Here is a 24,074-nt window from a genome sequence, read left to right on the forward strand (position 1 = left end):
GCTTGACGTAGTCCGGGCTTTGAAGATTTATGTGACCAGAACGACTGGAGTCAGGAAGACTGACTCGCTGTTTGTCCTGTATGCATCCAACAAGCTGGGTGCTCCTGCTTCAAAGCAAACTATTGCTCGCTGGATCTGTGGCACGATTCAGCAGGCTCATTCTGCGGCTGGATTGCCGCATCCAAAATCAGTGAAAGCCCATTCCACAAGAAAGGTGGGCTCTTCTTGGGCGGCTGCCCGAGGGGTCTCGGCATTACAGCTTTGCCGAGCTGCTACTTGGTCGGGTTCAAACACATTTGCAAAGTTCTACAAGTTTGATACCCTGGCTGAGGAGGACCTTGAGTTTGCCCATTCGGTGCTGCAGAGTCATCCGCACTCTCCCGCCCGTTTGAGAGCTTTGGTGTAATCCCCATGGTCCTTACGGAGTCCCCAGCATCCACTAGGACGTTAGAGAAAATAAGATTTTACTCACCGGTAAATCTATTTCTCGTAGTCCGTAGTGGATGCTGGGCGCCCGTCCCAAGTGCGGACTTTCTGCAATACGTGTATATAGTTATTGCTTACTAAAGGGTTATGTTATGTGGCATCAGTTGAGTGATGCTTGTTTGTTGTTCATATTGTTAACTGGGTAAGCTTATCACGAGTTATACGGTGTGATTGGTGTGGCTGGTATGAGTCTTACCCTGGATTCCAAAATCCTTTCCTTGTAATGTCAGCTCTTCCGGGCACAGTTTCCTTAACTGAGGTCTGGAGGAGGGGCATAGAGGGAGGAGCCAGTGCACACCAGGTAGTACTAAATCTTTCTTTAGAGTGCCCAGTCTCCTGTGGAGCCCGTCTATTCCCCATGGTCCTTACGGAGTCCCCAGCATCCACTACGGACTACGAGAAATAGATTTACCGGTGAGTAAAATCTTATTTACTCTTCACATTTTCTATCTTTTTCTTCATCTTTTCAGCCCAGCCACTTCCAGTGGATTATTAAAGCTCGTGATTTGTATTTTTCCCTACAAGAGGTCAATGTCTGCTTTATATAACAGTATGAGAGGCCTATTTATGACAGAGAGATAGGGTCCCTAAATTCTGTGAAAATGTTTAATTTTCACAGAATTTAAGGATTCTCCCTATTAATCATTCCTCAGAAGATGCAAATACCAGGCACATTGGCGAAAGAAGAGAAGACTGTGGGGCACATTTATTATAGTGTGTGACCACCTGAATATTAAGAATCCTTATCACCGCATATTGCAGCAATAAGGATTCCTTTTCCGCTAAAATTTATTTTTATATCGCCAGGACATAAGGAGATGTTGCCCATAGCAACCGATCAGGTTCTGACTATTATCTTCAAAATGGTGCTAGTTGAATGATAAGTAGAATCTGATTGGCTGCTATTGCAACATCTCCGCCTCTAAAAAAAAACCTCACACATTAGTAAATTTACCCCTTTCTGTGTTATCTCATGTTTAAAATGTACAGTATTTTTTCCCTGCTGTATATCACTGTGACATGTTCTACAATATAACACTACACTGTACATTTTTATGACACCTGTCCGATCTAATAACTGTTAGCAAGGTTTATTATGTCAACTTGAAAAAAGACATGAGCAGATATTTATTGGTGGAATGTTTTTAAACCTCACCAAATGTACTTTTCATATGGCATAGTATAACGTGACACATGCAAGGTGAGTTTCATAGCGTGTAGGCACAAACATAAAATCATGTGATGTCTGCAGAACTTTGGGGCAGATGTATTAAGCCTGGAGAAGTGATAAAGCAGTGATAAGTGCAAGGTGATAACGCACCAGCCAAGCAGCTCCTAACTGTCAATTTACATATTGGAGCTGATTGGCTGGTGCACTATCACCTTGCACTTATCACTGCTTTATCAGTGATAATATTACATGAAGTGTCAACGGAAAATTCACTCCTAATTAAATCACAGACCTGACCCACTGAATATGAGACTCTCCATCAGGCTTTCCTCTCCTGACCAGATGCCAAATTGTGTTATCCCTACTGATCCCGTAACCAGAGTAGTTCCCAAAGAAACGAATAACCCTACATTTCACTGTGACAAGTCATATTTGTCTTTCAGGGCAGAATCTATTTTAGTAACTCAAGACAAATGAAAAGAACTGACATAGTCCATTCTGCTAGAAAGTCCTTGTTTAATAAGAGTTGGCATAGCTGATTCAGAATCCAGGAAATCTGAGATGAGCGTCAGGAAATGAAAGTAACATTAAGTTCTTTAAGATGGAAACACTGTCCATGACGTGTATGAGAGAGCCAGCTCCACTTAGCATTACCATCCTGTTATTCTTGCTCCAATCAATTGAAATCTGGTTTGTAGCATTAGATGGAAACTAGATTCACTGCACAGAGAAAGGGTGCAATTGTAATAATTCCAATAAAGCATTACCAATCCAATTGCCTTAAAGGGTAAGTAAATCCCACCACTGTATTTTAAGTATGTTAATTTAAAGTTTTGCTAATTACTAATGTCATTAGCAGCCAAAGGGCCTAATTCAGCATGGATCGCTATGCAGAGAAATCACAAATTGAGCAATTAAAGAACGATTGCGCATGTGTAGCATTAAAAAAAGGCATTTGTTTCCCCCAGCACCCTGAATGATAACCGTAACCAGATATAAATTCCACATGATAACAGAAATCAGAGATCTTCGTTACACATATTTGCGCAAATGTGTGAATAAGCCCCAAAGCCGCATCAAGGCGTCTCTGTATATTTGGGGTCCCTAGCGCTATATCTAGGTGCAGGGTGTGGCACCCCAAAACACCAGCATAAGCCAGAAAGCCCAGCGTAGCATACCAGTGAAAAAACTATAGTGTTAATAAATTAGTATTTAGGAAGCCGAAGCTATAGAGAAAGTGATACAAAAATGAAATGCAATTAAAATAGAGAAATATTGTTAAGAAATTAATAAGTGAAAAGTGTTAATAGAATGTAAAGGTATACCACACTAAGGCCATCCAGCTCAGCCAGTCCAGAGGCACCACACCTCACACCTCCATTACCCCAATCTGGGTCTAAGATTAACCAGCAAGGAGCCACATGATAATGGCTCCTTACTACAATATGTCTAAGCTAAGAGCTACCTACCTTGGAGCAACCCCATAATGCTCCCTGTGGCATGTCAGGGCCTGCACCTCCTCCTAATGCAGGAACCTCTCTGCCTCTCACAACAAACATATATATTGGTAGATGCTCAATTAGCTTAGTGATATCATTCAGGTGCATGTGTAGCATTCACATTGCGCACGCGAGAGGGGTAATAGTGACAGAAATTGTGTAGAGATCATAATCGCAATGTAGACGCTGTTTGACTGACAGGAATCCAGCGTTTCTGGGTGGAAACCTGGGTGTGTTAGAAAAAACACATGCGTGTCCAGGTGTTTTTGGGGAGGGTCTCTGACATCAGCACAGACCACTTCCAGGCCGTCTCAGTCGCAGATTACTGGCAGCCTCAGACCTACTCACATTTGCTCAGACGGCAAAGATTCTTCAGTGTTCCAGGAATTGCGTATGCATCTGCGAGTGGATGGCGATCTGCGATACATTCGCAATTTTGCACGGGGCATATTTTCTTCCTGTCTGGGCGGCGCCTTTCTACTCACAGACAACTGCAATTTCTCAGAATAACGATCCATGCGGAATTAGGTCCAGATTCAGTAAAGAGAGGCACCACAACTTCGAAATACAAACAAGAAATATATAAATATACTAAACCACAGCGCAGATTGCTCGTTCTGAGGTAAAGTCCAGTCAACTCTCTGTTGTCAATGGCACCCGTAAATTGATTGTCCCATTTCCCACATGTAAAAAAGGAGACAGTATTTAGTCAGACTTACCATACCATCCCTTTCAAAAATGACTGTCAGAGGGTTCCACTCAGGGCCGTAACTACGTGTGTGCCAAGTGGGCTTGGCACACAGCGCAGTTGCCCTGAGGGCGCACGGCCAGCGGCATGTAATGAGTCAAATTGACTCATTACATGCCGCCTCTGCTGTGTGCGCCGCAGCCGCGCTGTGCAGGGAGGAGAGCTACAGCGCCGGGCAGGTGAGGAGGAGGGAGGGGGAGTGCAGCCGCAGCAGCGCTATGTCATTGGTAGTAAGCGCCGCTGCAGCATCCCCCTCTCCTTCCGTATTGGCTGCCCAGCGCTGCTGTGGATGCTGGGATGCGGTTCCTCCATCCCAGCATCCACAGCAGCGCCGGGCAGCCAATACGGAAGGAGAGGGGGATGCTGCAGCGGCGCTTACTACCAATGACATAGCGCTGCTGCGGCTGCACTCCCCCTCCCTCCTCCTTCTTCTCACCTGCCTGCACCGAGGGACTCGGAGATGCCAGCACGAGGAGCCTGTCAGCGGGGAGAAGGTAAATATATCCCTCTCTCTTTCTCTCTCTCTCTCTCTCTCTCTCTTTCTCTCTCTCTCTCTCTGTCTTTCTTTCTCTCTCTCTCTCTCTCTCTCTCTCTCTCTCTGGGGGACACCGTCTGCCATAATGTGTAAAAAGGGGTCCTGGCTGCTGCAATGTGTAAATAGGGGGCCTGGCTGCCGCAATGTGTAAAAAGGGGTCCTGGCTGCCGCAATGTGTAAAAAGGGGGACTGGCTGCCGCAATGTGTAAAAAGGGGGACTGGCTGCCGCAATGTGTAAAAAGGGGGCCTGGCTGCTGCAATGTGTAAAAAGGGTGCCTGGCTGCCGCAATGTGTAAAAAGGGGGACTGGTTGCCGCAATGTGTAAAAAGGGGGCCTGGCTGCCGCAATGTGTAAAAAGGATTCCTGGCTGCCGCAATGTGTAAAAAGGGGTCCTGGCTGCTGCAATGTGTAAAAAGGGGGCCTGGCTGCTGCAATGTGTAAAAAGGGGGACTGGCTGCCGCAATGTGTAAAAAGGGGGACTGGCTGCCGCAATGTGTAAAAAGGGGGACTGTCTGCTGTAATGTATAAAAAGGGGGACGCTGTCTGCTGTAATGTATAAAAGGGGCTCTACCTGGTGTAGTGGCGCTACTGTGCAGCGTAATTTGAATAATGGAGACTACTGTGCACCGTAGTATGAATTGCTATTATTTTGTGGCCACGCCCCTTCCCCATGAAGCCACGCCCCTATATATTTTTTGTGCGCCTACGGCGCACACTGACCCTATCTTGCATGGGGGGGGCGCCAATGTCATTTCTTGCACACAGCGCTAAAATGCCTAGTTACGGCACTGGTTCCACTGTAACCTTCCCCACCAATGGCCGACGCACATGCATGGCCTGATGACTCTGAGATGTCTTACTGTCATGTGTTACATAATGAGAAGAAATAATCCTCAGTCTTTGTCTTGCATGGGTGGAAAAGAAGGGCCTGAGGCTGTGAGTATTTCAGCAAGTAAACTGTTTAGCTCAGCAGTAAGTAAGACAACTGTAAGTTACACAGGCAAATGGAGGCTTTTTCAGCTGTTCTGAGTTTTACTTAGATTTCCCATCTTCAGAAGGATAACACAGTCCAACAAGAAAAAAATGTTGTTTAGTTGCCATAGATATTTGAGTGAATTTAGGGTATTTTGAATTTAAAAAATTGGCTTTAGCTCTTGAGATAATGGATACCCTCAATTAATAGGGAACTTAACCATAACGCATTCAAGTGGGAATCTACCGGAATTCTAGAAGGTGAGACACACAAATATTCTAGGTGCTCACTCTGCTATCATTCTAGAATATTCCCCCATCCTATATAATAAATAAAAAAATACGGTAATAAAAGGCTAACACTGTTCTTCACCTCTGTTATGTGTGCCGGTGGCCACTAGAGGGCGCCCAACAGACCAAATTACTCCTTTGTGTGCTGCAAGCTGTCACAGGTGAAAGTGAAAAATGATACTGCAGATGTTACAGCCTCCTAACCTGCTGCTGATAGTATTAATAATACTTATCTGACTATTTCACACTTGCTGCATATGGAGAGAGTGGGTTGGGCGGCTGGGGTGATAGAGTCGGGGTAGGGGCAGATAGGAACTGGGGGAGAAAGAGAGAGGGTGGGGGCAGATAGGGACTGGGGGGAGTGGATTGGTAGGGGCAGATAGGGACAGTGGAGAGAGATGCAGTTTTTTTCAAATAATATTACATAGCTATATATATATATATATATATATATATATACACACACACACAGTATATTAGGATTTTAATTACCTACCGGTAAATACTTTTCTCGTAGAGGATGCTGGGGTCCACATTAGTACCATGGGGTATAGACGGGTCCACTAGAAGCCACTGGCACTTTAAGAGTTTGAGAGTGGTGGCTGGCTCCTCCCTCTATGCCCCTCCTACCAGACTCAGTCTAGAAACTGTGCCTGAGGAGACGGACATCTTCGAGAGAAGGATTATACACAGATAGTGGCGAGATTCACACCAGCTCACACATACAAGGCAACCCAAGCTAACTAGCTTAAAACATCAGCAACGGCTGAACAGGATTACTTACCAAGTAACAAGACAGTACTTACCCAGTACTAAGCAGTACTGAACTAAATAACCACTGCAGGATAACGAAGCGCTGGGCGGGCGCCCAGCATCCTCTGCAGACTACGAGAAAAGGATTTAACGGTAGGTAACCAAAATCCTACTTTCTCTTACATCCTAGAGGATGCTGGGGTCCACATTAGTACCATGGGTATGTACCAAAGCTCCCAGAATGGGAGGGAGAGCGCGGAGGCTCCTGCAGAACTGATTGACCAAACTTAAGATCCTCAGAGGCCAAAGTATCAAACTTGTAGAACTTTGCGAACGTGTTCGACCCTGATCAAGTAGCTGCTCGGCAGAGTTGTAAAGCCGAGACACCCCAGGCCGCCCAGTAAGAACCCACCTTACGAGTAGAGTGGGCCTTAACAGACGTAGGACACGGCAAGCCTGCTGTAGAATACGCATGCTGGATAGTGAACCTGATCCAGCGAAAGATCGTCTGCTTAGAAACAGGACACCCAATTTTCTTGGGATCATACAGGACAAACAGAGAATAATTAATAAATAAAGCGCTGCATAGCCGGAATCATTTCATGCTTTTTAATAACACATTATTCGAACAATTAACATACATATAACACACACACATAGACCCGGCCGGTATTAAAATTACCTTAAATTTAATTGATAAAACTTATCAACCCATAAGATGCAGATCTCACAACATGCCCTCTAATTCAATCATGACCTGTCAATGATGCATCACTGGTATGTTAATCAATTGATAACATGTATATAATTTAACTGAGGGGCCCCTGATGACTAAAATTTAACCCTCAACTACTAAGCAGCATATGGTATCCAGTATTCAGTCACAATTGTGTCCATATAAACAGATGGTATCCAGTATTCAGTCACAATTGTGTCCATATAAGCAGATGGAATGCTATGTATATCCAAATATTAGGTTAGTTGGTTAGTATAGCCAGCAATGTCCATAACCTAGATTATGTCAGATGATGGTTAGTAAATCACTGCAATCCACCAGAATTAACATGGGCATGCGAACATATTAATATACTGCCCTCTAAATGGGGCTCTCATAATCTGTCCTGGGCACTGGTTACTGAGCGGGCTTGTTTGTAAGGGGTTCTCACCGACCAGCTGATTGTCTGCTGTGCCGAAGTCTCCGCAGCCGACTCCTCCCTTGTATCACGCCACACCTCAGATCCGTTTGTGTAAATGTGTCCCAGATAGATGTGCAACCAGGTCCGTGTGCTTTGGACCTCTCTCAACGTGTTTCTCCGCCTATGGACTCAGCGGCTTCCTCAGGAGAAATTATTTCTCCTGAGGAAGCCGCTGAGTCCATAGGCGGAGAAACGCGTTGAGAGAGGTCCAAAGCACACGGACCTGGTTGCACATCTATCTGGGACACATTTACACAAACGGATCTGAGGTGTGGCGTGATACAAGGGAGGAGTCGGCTGCGGAGACTTCGGCACAGCAGACAATCAGCTGGTCGGTGAGAACCCCTTACAAACAAGCCCGCTCAGTAACCAGTGCCCAGGACAGATTATGAGAGCCCCATTTAGAGGGCAGTATATTAATATGTTCGCATGCCCATGTTAATTCTGGTGGATTGCAGTGATTTACTAACCATCATCTGACATAATCTAGGTTATGGACATTGCTGGCTATACTAACCAACTAACCTAATATTTGGATATACATAGCATTCCATCTGCTTATATGGACACAATTGTGACTGAATACTGGATACCATCTGTTTATATGGACACAATTGTGACTGAATACTGGATACCATATGCTGCTTAGTATAGTAGTTGAGGGTTAAATTTTAGTCATCAGGGGCCCCTCAGTTAAATTATATACATGTTATCAATTGATTAACATACCAGTGATGCATCATTGACAGGTCATGATTGAATTAGAGGGCATGTTGTGAGATCTGCATCTTATGGGTTGATAAGTTTTATCAATTAAATTTAAGGTAATTTTAATACCGGCCGGGTCTATGTGTGTGTGTTATATGTATGTTAATTGTTAATTGTTCGAATAATGTGTTATTAAAAAGCATGAAATGATTCCGGCTATGCAGCGCTTTATTTATTAATTATTTTGTAGTTTTTTTACTTTTTCTTGGGAGAATCAGTGATCTCCTTGATAGAGCTGCAGCATATCCGGAAAATTAGTGGTTATATTACAGGAGATTCCTTGCTAAGTCAGCGCCGAGTGTTTTTTTCTTTTTATTAGGACAAACAGAGAGTCTGATTTTCTGTGATGAGCAGTTCTCCTCACATAGATTTTTAGAGCCCTTACAACATCTAAGGACTTTGATGAAATTGAGGAGTCAGTCGCAACTGGCACCACAATAGGTTGGTTGATATGAAATGCTGACACAACCTTTGGAAGAAACTGCTGACGTGTCCGAAGCTCAGCTCTATCTTCATGGAAGATCAAGTATGGGCTTTTACATGACAAAGCCCCCAACTCCGACACACGTCTAGCAGAAGCTAAGGCCAACAAAGTGACAGCCTTCCACGTGAGAAACTAGACCTCAACCGCCTGTAGAGGTTCAAACCAATCCGACTGGAGAAACTGCAACACCACGTTAAGGTCCCAAGGCGCCATATGCGGTACAAAGGGAGGTTGGATATGCAGAACTCCCTTCAAAAAGATCTGAACCTCAGGGAGGGCAGCCAATTGTTTCTGAAAGAAAATGGATAGGGCTGAAATCTGGACCTTCACAGAACCCAACCTCAGACCCAGGTTGCAGGAAGAGGAGAAACCGTCCCAGTTGAAACCCCACCGCAGGAAATTTCTTAGACTCACACCTAGACACATATTTTTTCCAAATACGATGGTAATGTTTAGACATTACTCCTTTCCTAGCCTGTAACAGGGTAGGAATAACCTTGTTCGGAATGCCCTTCCGAGCTAGTATCTGGCGTTCAACCTCCATGCCGTCAAACGTAGCCGTGGTAAGTTTTGATAGGCTAACGGCCTCTGCTGTAGCAGGTCCTCCCGAACAGGAAGAGGCCTCGGCTCTTCTGGCAGTAGATCCAGAAGATCCGCGTACCAAGCCCTTCTTGGCCAGTCCGGAGCAATGAGGATTGCCTGAACTCCTGTACTCCTTATGAGTTTGAGAACTCTTGGAATGAGTGGAAGTGGAGGAAACACCTACACCGACTGGAACACCCTCGACCTGGAACAATACTGCCGAAGCTTCTTGTTGAGACGAACGGCCATCATATTGATTTGGGGTACGCCCCAAAGATCTGTTACCTCCTTGAACACCTCCGGACGGAGGCCCCACTCCCCTGGATGGAGATCGTGTCTGCTGAGGAAGTCTACTTCCCAGTTGTCTACTCCCGGAATGAAGATTGCTGACAGCACCAACGCGTGTTTTTCTGCCCAGAGGATGATTCTTGTTACCTCTGACATTGCAGCTCTGCTATTCGTTCCGCCTTGTCGGTTTATGTAAGCCACTGTCGTTACGTTGTCCGACTGTACTTGAATGGCCCGATATCTCAGATATGGGCCACTTTGAGAAGACCGTTGTAGACGGCTCTTAGTTCCAGAATGTTTATCGGCAGGCCGGTTTCCAGACTTGACCACCTTCCTTGGAAGGTTTCCCCTTGAGTGACTGCGCCCCAGCCCTGGAGACTTGGATCCGTAGTTAGAAGGATCCAGTCCTGAATCCCGAACCTGCAACCCTCCTGAAGGTGAGGTAATTTCAGCGACCAGAGGAGTGAAAACCTGGCATTTGGCGACAGACGTATTCTCTGGTGCATATGTAGATGGGATCCCGATCACTTGTCCAGGAGATCCAGTTGGAAGGACCGAGCGTGAAACCTCCCATACTGCAGAGCCTCGTAAGAGGCCACCATCTTCCCCAGAATGCGAATGCACTGATGAACCGACACACGGGCTGGCTTCAAGACATCCCGGACCATTGTATGTATCACCAACGCTTTTTCCTCTGGAAGAAACACCCTCTGCACCTCCATGTCGAGGTTCATTCCCAGAAAGGACAACCTCCTGGTTGGTTCCAAATGAGATTTTGGGATATTCAGGATCCAACCATGTTCCTTGAGAAGCTGGGTCGTGAGAGCTATTAACCAAAACAGCTTCTCCTTGGACGATGCCTTTATCAGCAAATCGTCCAGATACGGAATTATGTTCACCCCCTGCCTGCGGAGGAGAACCATCATTTCCGCCATCACCTTGGTGAAAACCCTTGGTGCTGTGGAGAGGCCGAATGGTAGGGCCTGGAGCTGAGAATGACAGTCCAACAGAGTGAATCGGAGATAAGACTGATGCGGCAGCCAAATCGGATTGTGGAGGTACGTATCCTTGATATCCAGGGATACCAGGAATTCCTCCTCTTCCAGACCTGATATCACTGCCCTTAGAGACTCCATTTTGAACTTGAACTCCCTCAGAAAGGGGTTTAGTGATTTTAAGTTCAGAACGGGCCTGACCGAACCATCCGGTTACGGTACCACTAAAAGGTTCAAATAGTAACCAGTGTTCTGCATTTGAGGAGGGACTGGTACAATGACCTGTGCCTCCACCAACTTCTGGATGGCTCCCTGTAGGGTAGCCCTGTCTGCCGGCAAAGCTGGCAAGCCTGATGTGAAGAAGCGATGAGGAGGGAGATCTTGAAATTCCAGCTGGAACCCCTGGTACACAATATCTAGTACCTAGGGGTCCAGGACGGACGACACCCAGACGTGACTGAAATGTCTGAGTCTCGCCCCCACCGGCCCTACTTCCAGGCTGCACTGTCCACCATCATGCGGAGGACTTTGTCGCACCTGAAGCAGGCTGCTGTTCTTGGGAACCTGCCACAGCAGGTTTCTTGGATTTTGGTCGGCCCCCTCTAAAGACGGTGTTGGCCGGTTTGGTCTTTCTTGGTTTAGAAACCCGAAAGGACTGAGATGCAGGTGAAGAAAAAGGTTTCTTCATAGCAGGAGCTGCTGAAGGAAGAAAAGGGGACTTACCGGCTGTAGCCGTGGCGATCCACGCATCCAATGCTTCCCCAAAGAGAGCCTGACCTGTGTAGGGTAGGGTCTCCACACCTCTCCTGGATTCCGCGTCGGCAGACCACTGGCAGGGGGCATTACGTATGAAGACTCTACTACTGGGGGGTGCATTACATGTAAGTACGCTACTACTACTGAGGGGGCATTACATATAACGTTGCTACTACTGGGGGGGCCATTACATGTAAGGATGGCACTACTACTTGTGGGGGGGGGCATTACGTATAACGAAGCTACTACTGGGGCATTACATGTAAGTATGCTACTACTACACGGGGGGATTGCGTATAACGATGCTACTACTGGGGGGTCCATTACATGTAAGGACGGTACTACTACTTGGGGGGGCATTACGTATAACAACGCTACTACTGGGGGGGCATTACATGTAAGTACGCTACTACTACAGGGGGGGCATTACGTATAACGTTGCTACTACTGGGGGGGCCATTACATGTAAGGACACTACTACTACGGGAGTAGGCATTAAGTATAATGACGCTACTACTGGGGGGGCATTACATGTAAGTACGCTACTACTACAGGGGGTGGCATTACGTATAATGACTCTACTACTAGGGGGGCCATTACATGTAAGGACGCTACTACTACTTGGGGGGGGATTACGTATAATGACACTACTACTGGGGGCGGCATTACATGTAAGTACGCTACTACTACTGGGGGAGCATTACATATAAGGATGCTACTACTGGGGGAGGGGGCATTATGTATAAGGACGCCACTACTGGGGGGCATTATGTATAATGACACTACTACTGGGGGGGCCATTACATGTAAGGACGTTACTACTACTTGGGGGGGGGGGGGCATTACGTATAATGATGCTACTACTGGGGGCGGCATTACATGTAAGTACGCTATTTCTACTGGGGGAGCATTACGTATAAGGACACTACTACTGGGGGAGGGGGCATTATGTATAAGGACGCTACTACTGGGGGCATTACGTATAATGACGCTACTATTACTGGGGGGTCATTACGTATAGCGATGCTACTACTACTGGGGGGGCATTACGTATAAAGACGCTACTACTACTGGGGGGGCATTATGTATAAGGATGCTACTACTACTGGGGGTGCACTACGTATAAGGACGCTACTACTACTGTGGGTGCATTACATATAAGGATGCTACTACTACTAGGGGTGCAGTACGTATAAGGACGCTACTACTACTGGGGGGGGGGATGGATTCGACATACATTCAAATGGGAACATCAATGCCATTTCCCTGCATTGGTTATAAGACACAATGATCCCTATGGCTACATGCATTTTAAATAAAGTTTCTCATGGCCACTTAGAGCATATGGAATCTCTTATAAAGCACAATACATGAACAAATTCTGCAAAATATGGGTCTTTTCTTCAACAAGTAGATCTTACTAACTTTGGGGCTCATTTACATTTGGATGTAAGTAATTTTTATGACACGCCTCTCAGATGGAGCAGTATACGTCCGCACTGATAGGTGTGACTGTCGCATCTCCCTGAAATGCTTTTTCAAAAGTAGGCAAGTATGCTATGTAATGTCAGGGCCGGTGCTAGGATGTTCGGCGCCCCCCTGCAAACTATAAATTTGCGCACCTCCCATATTCGACAAAGGGTCAGCGCGTGCCTTTGGCGCATGCCAGGAAAAGGGGTGTGGTCTCACAAGTAAGGGGTATGGCCACACAATAGTAACCCCATTTAAATTTACCCCACACAGTAGCACAATCTTATTCATCTTATACATAATGCCCCACCCGTATTAGTAGCATCCTTATATGTAATGCACCTCAGTAGTAGTAGCATCCTTATATATAATGCCCCCCCAGTAGTAGTAGCATCCTTATACATAATGCCCCCCCAGTAGTAGTAGCAGCCTTATACATAATGCGCCCACAGTAATAGTAGCATCCTTATACATAATGCGCCCACAGTAGTAGTAGCATCCTTATACATAATGCGCCCACAGTAGTAGTAGCATCCTTATACATAATGCGCCCACAGTAGTAGTAGCATCCTTATACATAATGCGCCCACAGTAGTAGTCGCATCCTTATACATAATGCGCCCACAGTAGTAGTAGCATCCTTATACGTAGTGCACCCCCAGTAGTAGTAGCATCCTTATACGTAGTGCACCCCCCAGTAGTGGTAGCGTCCTTATACTTTATGCACCCCCAGTAGTAGTAGCATCTTTATACATAAATGCCCCCCAGTAGTAGTAGCGTCCTTATACGTAATGCCCCCCCAGTAGTAGTAGCATCGTTATACGTAATGCCCCCTCAGTAATAGTAGCGTCATTATACGTAATGCCCCCCTGTAGTAGCGTCCTTATACATAATGCACCCTCCCCCAGTAGTAGCGTCCTTGCCCGTAATGCTCCCTCAGTAATAGTAGCATACTTACATGTAATTCCGCCCCCAGTAGTAGCGTCATTATACGTAATGCCCCCCCCCCAAAGTAGTAGTAGCGTCCTTACATGTAATGCCCCCCCCCCCAGTAGTAGCGTTGTTATACGTAATGCCCCCCCCGTAGTAGTAGCGTACTTACATGTAATCCCCCCCCAGTAGTAGCATCGTTATACTTAATGCCCTCCCCAGTAGTAGTAGCGTCCTTACATGTAATGCCCCCCCCAGTAGTAGCATCATTATACGTAATGCCCCCCCAGTAGTAGTAGCGAACTTACATGTAATGCCCCCCCCAGTAGTAGCATCGTTATACGAAATGCCCCCCCTGTAGTAGTAGCGTACTTACATGTAATGCCCCCGAAGTAGTAGCGTCGTTATACGTAATGCCCCCCAAAAGTAGTAGTACCATCCTTACATGTAATGCCCCCCCCCAGTAGTAGCATCGTTATACGTAATGCCCCCTCAGTAGTAGTAGCGTACTAACATGTAATGCACCCCCCAGTAGTAGCGTCGTTATACGTAATGCCCCCCCAAGTAGTAGTACCGTCCTTACATGTAATGGCCCCCCAGTAGTAGCGTCGTAATACGTAATGCCCCCCCAGTAGTAGTAGCGTCCTTACATGTAATGGCCCCCCCAGTAGTAGCGTCCATAATGCGTGCACACACAGACATACCTCATACACACAATTCACACATATATACACACATACACACCCACCAGACACACACACACACACACACACCATACACACACACATACATTTCTTTCTCACCCTCCACTTACCTAAGTCTGGCTGGCCGCCACTGTAATTGCTGTCCCTCTCTCTACAGCAGCCTGGTCCGTGTAGCTCCGCCCCCTTCCATCCCATTTAGCCCGCCCCCTCCCGTACCGTGTAGTTCCGCCGCCTCCTCTGATCCATACAGCTACTGTCACACAGGTGAGGGGAGTAGACTTTTCATGCTGCCAGCGCCGCTGCCTGTCATACAGTGACAGGCACAGCAGCTGGCAGCAGCAGCAGGGGGGACAGGACGGCGCAGCAGCAGGGAAGGGATGCAGAGCAGGGAGAGCGCCTCTCCATTCCAGCGCCTCCCTGCACTGCATTCCTTCGCTGAGCGGGTAGCACCGGGCCTGAGGGAAGGGATGCAGAGCAGGGGGAGCGCCTCTCCGTCCCAGCGCCTCCCTGCACTGCAACCCTTCGCTGAGCGGGTAGCGCCGGGCTTGTGTAATGTATATATAAAAGGTTAACGCTGCGCCTCACCTCTATGGTGTGCTGCCAGCATGCACCTACACACACACACACACACACGCACACATACATACACCTGTTGAGCATGACAGACCCCCGGCTCCTAGCAGCAGTAGTTCATTGAATAGCCCTTGTCGGATCCATTCCGACAAATGCATGTCGGAATGGATCCGACCTCAATTGAATATACCCCATGGGAGAATTATCAAAGGTTGGAGAGAGATAAAGTGTAAAGAGATAAAGAACTAACCAATCAGCTTCTAACTGTCATTTTTTAAACACAGTCCGGAAAATTACAGAAGCCGATTGTTTAATACTTTATCTATTTCCACTTTATCTCTCTCCAAGCAGTGGCGTATCTATAATGGGTGCAGACTCTGGGACAGCGCTAGCCCTAGTGACCCTAGTGCCCAGAATCTCTGCACTGCTGGTTAGAGAGGAGGGGGCCCATAGGGAAACTGCACATGGGCACACTCCTCTCTTAATACACCCCTTTCTCCAAGCTTTGATAAATATCACCCATAGGGTTCTATGTACTAAGCCTTAGAGAGAGATAGAGTGGATGGAGATAACGCACCAGCCAAGCAGCTCCTAACTGTCATGTCACAGGCTGTGTTTGGAAAATGAGCTGATTGGCTGGTACTTTATCTACGTCCACTTTATCTCTCTCCAAGGCTTACTACATAGATCCCATAGTCACCCAATGAATATGATCAAATAGTCACTTTTATTACTAATTCCACAGAATTAGGATGCACTGAAAGGCGGTCCAACACCATTTAGCAGTCCAGAAAACGATCATGACACGCCCCCGTTTTGGCCTTCATGCCCATGAAATGTGATAACACTGCCCCTGAATACACGCCACTGTCAATCAATTTGTGGCTGCATCCCCCCAGGATGCGACCACAGGCAGAAGGGTCACACACGCGCACTATAGCCAGTGCACGTGCGCAGACCAGATGGATGCAGCCGCTGCATACAGATGCACAGCTGCATCTATTTCTGAATAGCCCCCTTAATGCATTAACTTGTATATGATATATGGGAGTACTATGGTAAGTCAGACTCAGTATGCAACACGTTCTCAGCCTACTGAGCCTACATTACTAAACACATAGTTAAAAAAGGTATGCTAACTTCTCAAAGGAATTTTACAGATATGTTCTTCAGCAAAATCCATAACAGTATCATTAAACTGTTTGCGAAAGTTATGACTAAAGCATTGACTAAGATTAGACTAAAATGAAAACTGAGATCCACTGACTAAATCTTGACTAAAACAAAGCAAAAGAAAAAGACTAAAATGTGACTATAAACCAACTACAATTTTAAGTAAGCGACTAAGACTAAAATTAGATTAACACTATTATATATTATAATTCATTATCATATAATATTACAATGTGTGCAATACATGCTTGCCAATTTCATTGTATTTATCTACTTTGTGTTACATTTTCCATACTTTCTCTTTCAGCGAGACAATGCAGAAAGGCATCTATGTAGCAAAAAATCATACTTCATTTTTCACTGCTGACATTAAGAAGCCACCAGTGCTTCCAGATTACAGACAAGCCATGCCTTCTATTTTGAGATGCAGCAGACAGCCCCCCTTCCATGAAGAATACTCACCGCACTTTCCAAACTACCAGTATGAACATTCGGAAGACACTCTGCGCAATTTCCATGAAGCATTAGAAAGCGGATCACGTAAAAGAAAGAATTTGCCTTCCAAGATGTCTCATGACGTTGAACTTGCAGATCCTAAAGACCTAATGCAGACAGGTGAAGACAAGCATTTTTTTCCACCTCGTCTACCACTGGTTTATCACTTACCTTCCTTGCCAAGTTACAATGCCAAGATGCTTGATTTGGCTAACATCGGCATTCCATATTACAGGTCAATGGACAATTTTTGGGTTAGTCCCGTAAAACAAGAACCTATAAGAACAAATGTAATGTGGCCCACTGGCTCTATATATTTACACCCTACTTACCCATTCTTTCATAAAAGCTACCCAGACATGATTTTACCTTTCCATGTACCCTCACAAAGCTTGCACATGCATCATGCCTCTGACTCAGTCCAACCAGAAGATGACACTATCAGTAAAACTCCAATCCATGAGAGTGAGGACAATAAACAGAAAGTTGAGAGGGTTGATGTCAATATTCAGATTGACGAGAGGTTCTACGTGGAGGTGGGCGACCAGAAACGTTGGAAATGCCCGATGTGTGAAAAGTCCTACACGTCCAAATATAACTTGGTGACGCATATTTTAGGACACAGCGGCATCAAGCCACACGCTTGTGCGAGATGCGGCAAGTTGTTTAAACAGCAGAGTCATTTGCACACCCATATGCTCACTCACCAGGGCACCAGGCCACACAAGTGCCAAGTTTGCAACAAAGCCTTTACCCAAACCAGTCATTTAAAGCGACATATGATGCAGCACAGCGATGTGAAGCCATACAACTGTAGGATATGTGGCAGGGGTTTTGCCTATCCAAGTGAGCTGAAAGTCCATGAGGCAAAGCATGAGAGCGGGCACGAGAACATCTGTGTGGAGTGTGGACTTGACTTCCCAACTCTGGCACAGCTTAAAAGACATATGACAGCCCACAGGGGCCCTGTACAATACAATTGCAGTGAATGCGATAAGACATTTCAGTACCCAAGCCAACTGCAAAATCACATGATGAAGCACAAGGATATACGGCCCTATATCTGCTCCGAGTGTGGCATGGAATTTGTACAGCCACATCATCTTAAACAACATTCCCTGACACATAAGGTCAGTAACAAGCACTGCTGTGATGGTGGCAGAGGTCTTTTTACTTTAGCATAACATGCAAAATATACATACACAGGTTGTCTCCCATATCCAAACTTCCGAAATATGGAATATTCCAAAAAAACATTTTTTTTTAGGTGCAACTGAGATAGCGACACCTTTGTTTGATGATGGTTGAATGTACACCAACTTTGTTTAATGGAAAAATTATTAAAAATATTGTATGAAATGACCATCAGGCTGTGTGTATAGGATGTATATGAAACATAAATGCATTCTGTGCTTAGACATGGGTCCCATCCACAAAATATCTCATTATGGCATGCAAATATTCCAAAATACACAAAAGTTCGCAAAGCCTTCTAGTCCCAAGCATTTTAGATATGAGATACTCAACCTGTAGTAACATTGGGCCGTGTTGAAGAGTACTGCAATGTGAACACAAAATGTAAAATATAAGTGAGTAATATAGGGCCTGATTCCGAGTTGTACGGAAATGCAATTTCAATTGCAGTTTTTAGGCCATCCAGAAAAGTAGATAGACGCCTGCTGGAGCTATCGCAAACTCATTCACAACTGCGTACACATACGCTGCATATATGCAATAGAGAGGAACATTGACTGCTGGGGTATCCCTATGGCTACGCAGACTTCACACAGCAGGAGCCATGTTTCTCCGTACATGATCACAGCTGACGACATATACACGCTTCTAAAAATGGCAGAGACAGGCCTGCATTTTTGCTTTCACTCCCCGTTGCCAGTCCCAAATGGTCCCTTCCTGTCAATCAATCTGTAAAGAAATCCTCACTGAGAGCGGAATTGCAAAAACACCTTTACACATGCGCAGTGCGACGGCATGTGCAGTCTGACGATAAACTCTTAATTGCGAAAACATTGGCATAGCGTACAAATCTGAATCAGGCCCATGGCAAGTATATACTATTAACTATGTAACGTGTGTAGTGTGGATTGTCAGTATAATAGCTTTTATGGAAAATGTGGAACCTATAAATGTGTAGGACGCTGTCACTTTACACCTCTTCCATGGTTTCAAAATGTGCAATAATATCAGTTGTGTTCAAATAAAATATTTATTGGTGAATACACTATTTTTAACAATGTGTAGTGTAAACCCTGGAATGCCACATCGACTATGTTTCTATTTTTACTACATATTCTTTGCAGTTATGGGCAGAGCTGGCCCTATCCAATATGATGCCCTAGGCAAGATATTGGCTAGTGCCCCCTAGCACCACCGCTGGTTCCGCCTATGACCTTGCACCTCTTTCCCAGCACCACCACCCCTCATCCATAGCAGTCCTTATTTTGGTGTTTGTACCCCCTATATTTTAAATAGGAACAGTTCGGACATTTGGCGCACAGCCCAAAAAGGGGTGTGTTTTTGATGGCAAGGGGCATGGCCACACAATAGTGACCCCAATTCCAGTTACGCCACACAGTACTGCAACTTTATTCACATTTGATCATACGATAGTGTCCATAATTCATATTACGTCCCACAGTAGTATCACTTTACCTTATAAACGTTACTCCTCACAGTAGAGCCCCTTATTCACATTACATCACACGGAATTGCTCCTTATTCACATTACATCACACCCTATTGCTCTTTATTCACATTAGACGACACAGTAGTGCCCTTTCTATACGCAATGCCACATAGTAGAGCACCTTATACACATAATGCCACACAGTAATGTTCCTTACACATATGAGACACATTATTAATGTCCTTATAAACATAATGTGCCTTACACATTACGACAACCTTTATTAATGCCCTTTTACACATAATGGGCCAGATGCATCATCGCTTGGAAAGTGATAAAATGGAGAGTGAAAAAGTACCAGCCAATCAGCTCCTAACTGCCATTTTCAAACACAGCCTGTGACATGGCAGGTGGGACCTGATTGGCTGGTACTTTTTCACTCTCCATTTTATCACTTTCCAAGCGATGATGCATCTATAGCCCAATGTCCCTTACACATATGCTGCACATTATTAATGCCCTTATGCACATAATGACACACATAGTGCCCCCTACACATTTGCTGCACATTATTAGTGCCCCTATACACATAATGACACACATACAGTAGTACCCTGTTACACATATGCCGCACATTATTAATGCCCTTATACACATAATGATACACATAGTGCCCCTTACACATAGGTTGCACATTATTAATGCATTTTTACATGACACACATAATGTTCCTTACACATATTCTGAACACTACTGCACAACCAATCCACTCACATGCACACAGCACTCACTGCCACTAACACTGTGACCTCTGCCTCTGCTTGGATACAGATGTGTCCTCATAAATCTTGCCTCAGTGCTAACGTTGGGCACATTTTTTTTAATGAAAATGCATCTTATTTGCATTGCTATGTGGCTAGGATGCACAAGCAGCTTCTGCTGATTAAAATGATATGCAGCATGCCTATATACTGTGTGAGACTGTGGCTGTATCTGCATATGAAATGCTACACACAGAATATAGGCATACCGCATATAATTTTAATCAGCAGAAGCTGCTGATGCCCCTAGGCATATCAAATGCCCTAGGCAATTGCCTAGTTTGCCTATGCCTATGGCCGGCTCTGGTTATGGGAGCAGTAGGCTTTGGGTCTAGGCAGTGTTTAGCTTCCAGCTCTTGTTGAGCTTCAGTTCCCTGCAGCATACTCTATCAGACACGGTTTAGCAGGTCCTATGTTCCATAACAGCTATGACTCTGAGCATTCTTTAATTATCGATTAACAACAACTAGAGCGCCATATGCCTAATTAAATAAAAGAAAACAATATTATATGCAAAGATTGTTACAAGGAATGAATGTTGCCTTTGCTTAAAATGTTCACCACTAATGCTTTATGAGGGACTGAACAGTATGATGCCTAGGGGTACCTGGTTTATTATACATATTGTAGCTTTATCTTTGTGCTTTGTGTATATCACAGCTCATATTAGGATTCTGTGCATCTTTTTTTGGGATTGCCTGCAAGGGCGACTTCAGGCGTCCTGCCACCCCTAGGCACAACCTTATTGGTCACCCCCCATCATGTTACTGCCCCTTTCATGTCGAAGCTGGTCTCGATGCTTCCAGACTGCCAAAGCAGCCCATGCTCAGCCCCACCACCTCCTGAACAACAATTTACTGACCAAACGCTAGTTGCAAAATAAATATAAGTTGAAATGACAAACAAACAAAAAAAGAATCCCTTATGAGCCTCATCTGGCCAGCGGTCTAGCAGGGCTCTCATGCAGGGGAGCATGCTGTGCCGCCGCCCCAACAAATGGCATCTCTAGGCAAGTGCCTCATGTGCCTAGTGGTAAATCCACCACCGATTGTGGGGGCAGATAGAAATGTACATTCACATTATTGTCCTAACATATAAAACTGTTTTATGTCTTACATTCATCATGGCACTAAGGGGGCATCATGTATTTATTACCAGTGGTGTAACTACATCCATTGCAGAGGTGGATATGGAGCCCAAAAGTGAGGCAGTTCCACTTTGCCAGTCCATCCTCTAAGCATGTGCAGGGTACAGAAAATAAGAATTTACTCACCGGTAATTCTATTTCTCGTAGTCCGTAGTGGATGCTGGGAACTCCGTAAGGACCATGGGGAATAGACGGGCTCCGCAGGAGACTGGGCACTCTAAAAGAAAGATTAGGTACTATCTGGTGTGCACTGGCTCCTCCCTCTATGCCCCTCCTCCAGACCTCAGTTAGGGAAACTGTGCCAGGAAGAGCTGACACAACAAGGAAAGGATTTGGAATCCAGGGTAAGACTCATACCAGCCACACCAATCACACTGTACAACTTGTGATAACCATACCCAGTTAACAGTATGAACAACAACTGAGCCTCCTTGTACGGATGGCTCATAACAATAACCCTTTAGTGAAGCAATAATAAGAATTTACTCACCGGTAATTCTATTTCTCGTAGTTCGTAGTGGATGCTGGGAACTCCGTAAGGACCATGGGGAATAGACGGGCTCCGCAGGAGACTGGGCACTCTAAAAGAAAGATTAGGTACTATCTGGTGTGCACTGGCTCCTCCCTCTATGCCTCTCCTCCAGACCTCAGTTAGGGAAACTGTGCCCGGAAGAGCTGACAATACAAGGAAAGGATTTGGAATCCAGGGTAAGACTCATACCAGCCACACCAATCACACTGTACAACTTGTGATAACCATACCCAGTTAACAGTATGAACAACAACTGAGCCTCCTTTTACGGATGGCTCATAACAATAACCCTTTAGTGAAGCAATAACTATATACATGTATTGCAGAGAGTCCGCACTTGGGACGGGCGCCCAGCATCCACTACGGACTACGAGAAATAGAATTACCGGTGAGTAAATTCTTATTTTCTCTGACGTCCTAGTGGATGCTGGGAACTCCGTAAGGACCATGGGGATTATACCAAAGCTCCCAAACGGGCGGGAGAGTGCGGATGACTCTGCAGCACCGAATGAGCAAACTCAAGGTCCTCCTCAGCCAGGGTATCAAACTTGTAGAATTTTGCAAATGTGTTTGAACCCGACCAAGTAGCAGCTCGGCAAAGCTGTAAAGCCGAGACCCCTCGGGCAGCTGCCCAAGAAGAGCCCACCTTCCTTGTGGAATGGGCTTTTACTGATTTAGGATGCGGCAGTCCAGCCGCAGAATGTGCCAGCTGAATCGTGCTACAGATCCAGCGAGCAATAGTCTGCTTTGAAGCAGGAGCACCCAGCTTGTTGGGTGCATGCAGGATAAATAGCGAGTCAGTTTTCCTGACTCCAGCCGTCCTGGAAACATACATTTTCAAAGCCCGGACTACGTCCAGCAACTTGGAATCCTCCAAGTCCCGAGTAGCCGCAGGCACCACAATAGGTTGGTTCAAATAAAACGCTGATACCACCTTTGGGAGAAATTGGGGACGGGTCCTCAATTCTGCCCTGTCCATATGGAAGATCAGATATGGGCTTTTACATGACAAAGCCGCCAATTCTGACACACGCCTAGCTGAAGCTAAGGCCAACAGCATGACCACCTTCCACATGAGATACTTTAGCTCCACGGTCTTAAGTGGCTCAAACCAGTGTGATTTCAGGAAATTCAACACAACGTTAAGATCCCAAGGTGCCACTGGAGGCACAAAAGGGGGCTGAATATGCAGCACTCCCTTAACAAACGTCTGAACTTCAGGCAGTGAAGCCAGTTCTTTTTGAAAGAAAATAGATAGGGCCGAAATCTGGACCTTTATGGACCCCAATTTTAGGCCCATATTCACCCCTGACTGTAGGAAGTGAAGAAATCGACCCAGCTGGAATTCCTCTGTTGGGGCCTTCCTGGCCTCACACCAAGCAACATATTTCCGCCATATGCGGTGATAATGCGTTGCTGTCACATCCTTCCTAGCTTTTAACAGCGTAGGAATCACTTCATCTGGAATGCCCTTTTCCGTTAGGATCCGGCGTTCAACCGCCACGCCGTCACACGCAGCCGCGGTAAGTCTTGGAACAGACAGGGTCCCTGCTGTAACAGGTCGTCTGAGAGGCAGAGGCCATGGGTCCTCTGAGATCATTTCTTGTAGTTCTGGGTACCAAGTTCTTCTTGGCCAATCCGGAACGATGAGTATAGTTCTTACTCCTCTCTTTCTTACTATCCTCAGTACCTTGGGTATGAGAGGCAGAGGAGGGAACACATAAACCGACTGGTACACCCACGGTGTCACTAGTGCGTCCACAGCTATCGCCTGAGGGTCCCTTGACCTGGCGCAATATTTTTTTAGCTTTTTGTTGAGGCGGGACGCCATCATGTCCACCTGTGGCAGTTCCCAACGATTTACAATCTGTGTGAAGACTTCTTGATGAAGTCCCCACTCTCCCGGGTGGAGGTCGTGCCTGCTGAGGAAGTCTGCTTCCCAGTTGTCCACTCCCGGAATGAACACCGCTGACAGTGCTAGCACGTGATTCTCCGCCCATCGAAGAATCCTTGTGGCTTCTGCCATTGCCATCCTGCTTCTTGTGCCGCCCTGGCGGTTTA

At 45.8% G+C, this 24,074-nt stretch overlaps 1 protein-coding gene across 2 annotated transcripts in view; it reads left to right on the forward strand.

Moving 5' to 3' along the window:
- ZNF366 (zinc finger protein 366) overlaps positions 1 to 24,074 on the forward strand; it is a 136,627-nt gene that overhangs the window by 50,068 nt on the left and 62,485 nt on the right. For both annotated transcript variants that reach the window (XM_063963880.1, XM_063963881.1), the window contains one exon: positions 16,682 to 17,999. In XM_063963880.1, the coding sequence (XP_063819950.1) occupies positions 16,682 to 17,999 (1,318 nt within the window). The remainder of the gene's footprint in view (positions 1 to 16,681; positions 18,000 to 24,074) is intronic.

The sequence above is a fragment of the Pseudophryne corroboree genome, chromosome 1 (assembly GCF_028390025.1).
Source record: "Pseudophryne corroboree isolate aPseCor3 chromosome 1, aPseCor3.hap2, whole genome shotgun sequence".
Taxonomy (NCBI): domain Eukaryota; kingdom Metazoa; phylum Chordata; class Amphibia; order Anura; family Myobatrachidae; genus Pseudophryne; species Pseudophryne corroboree.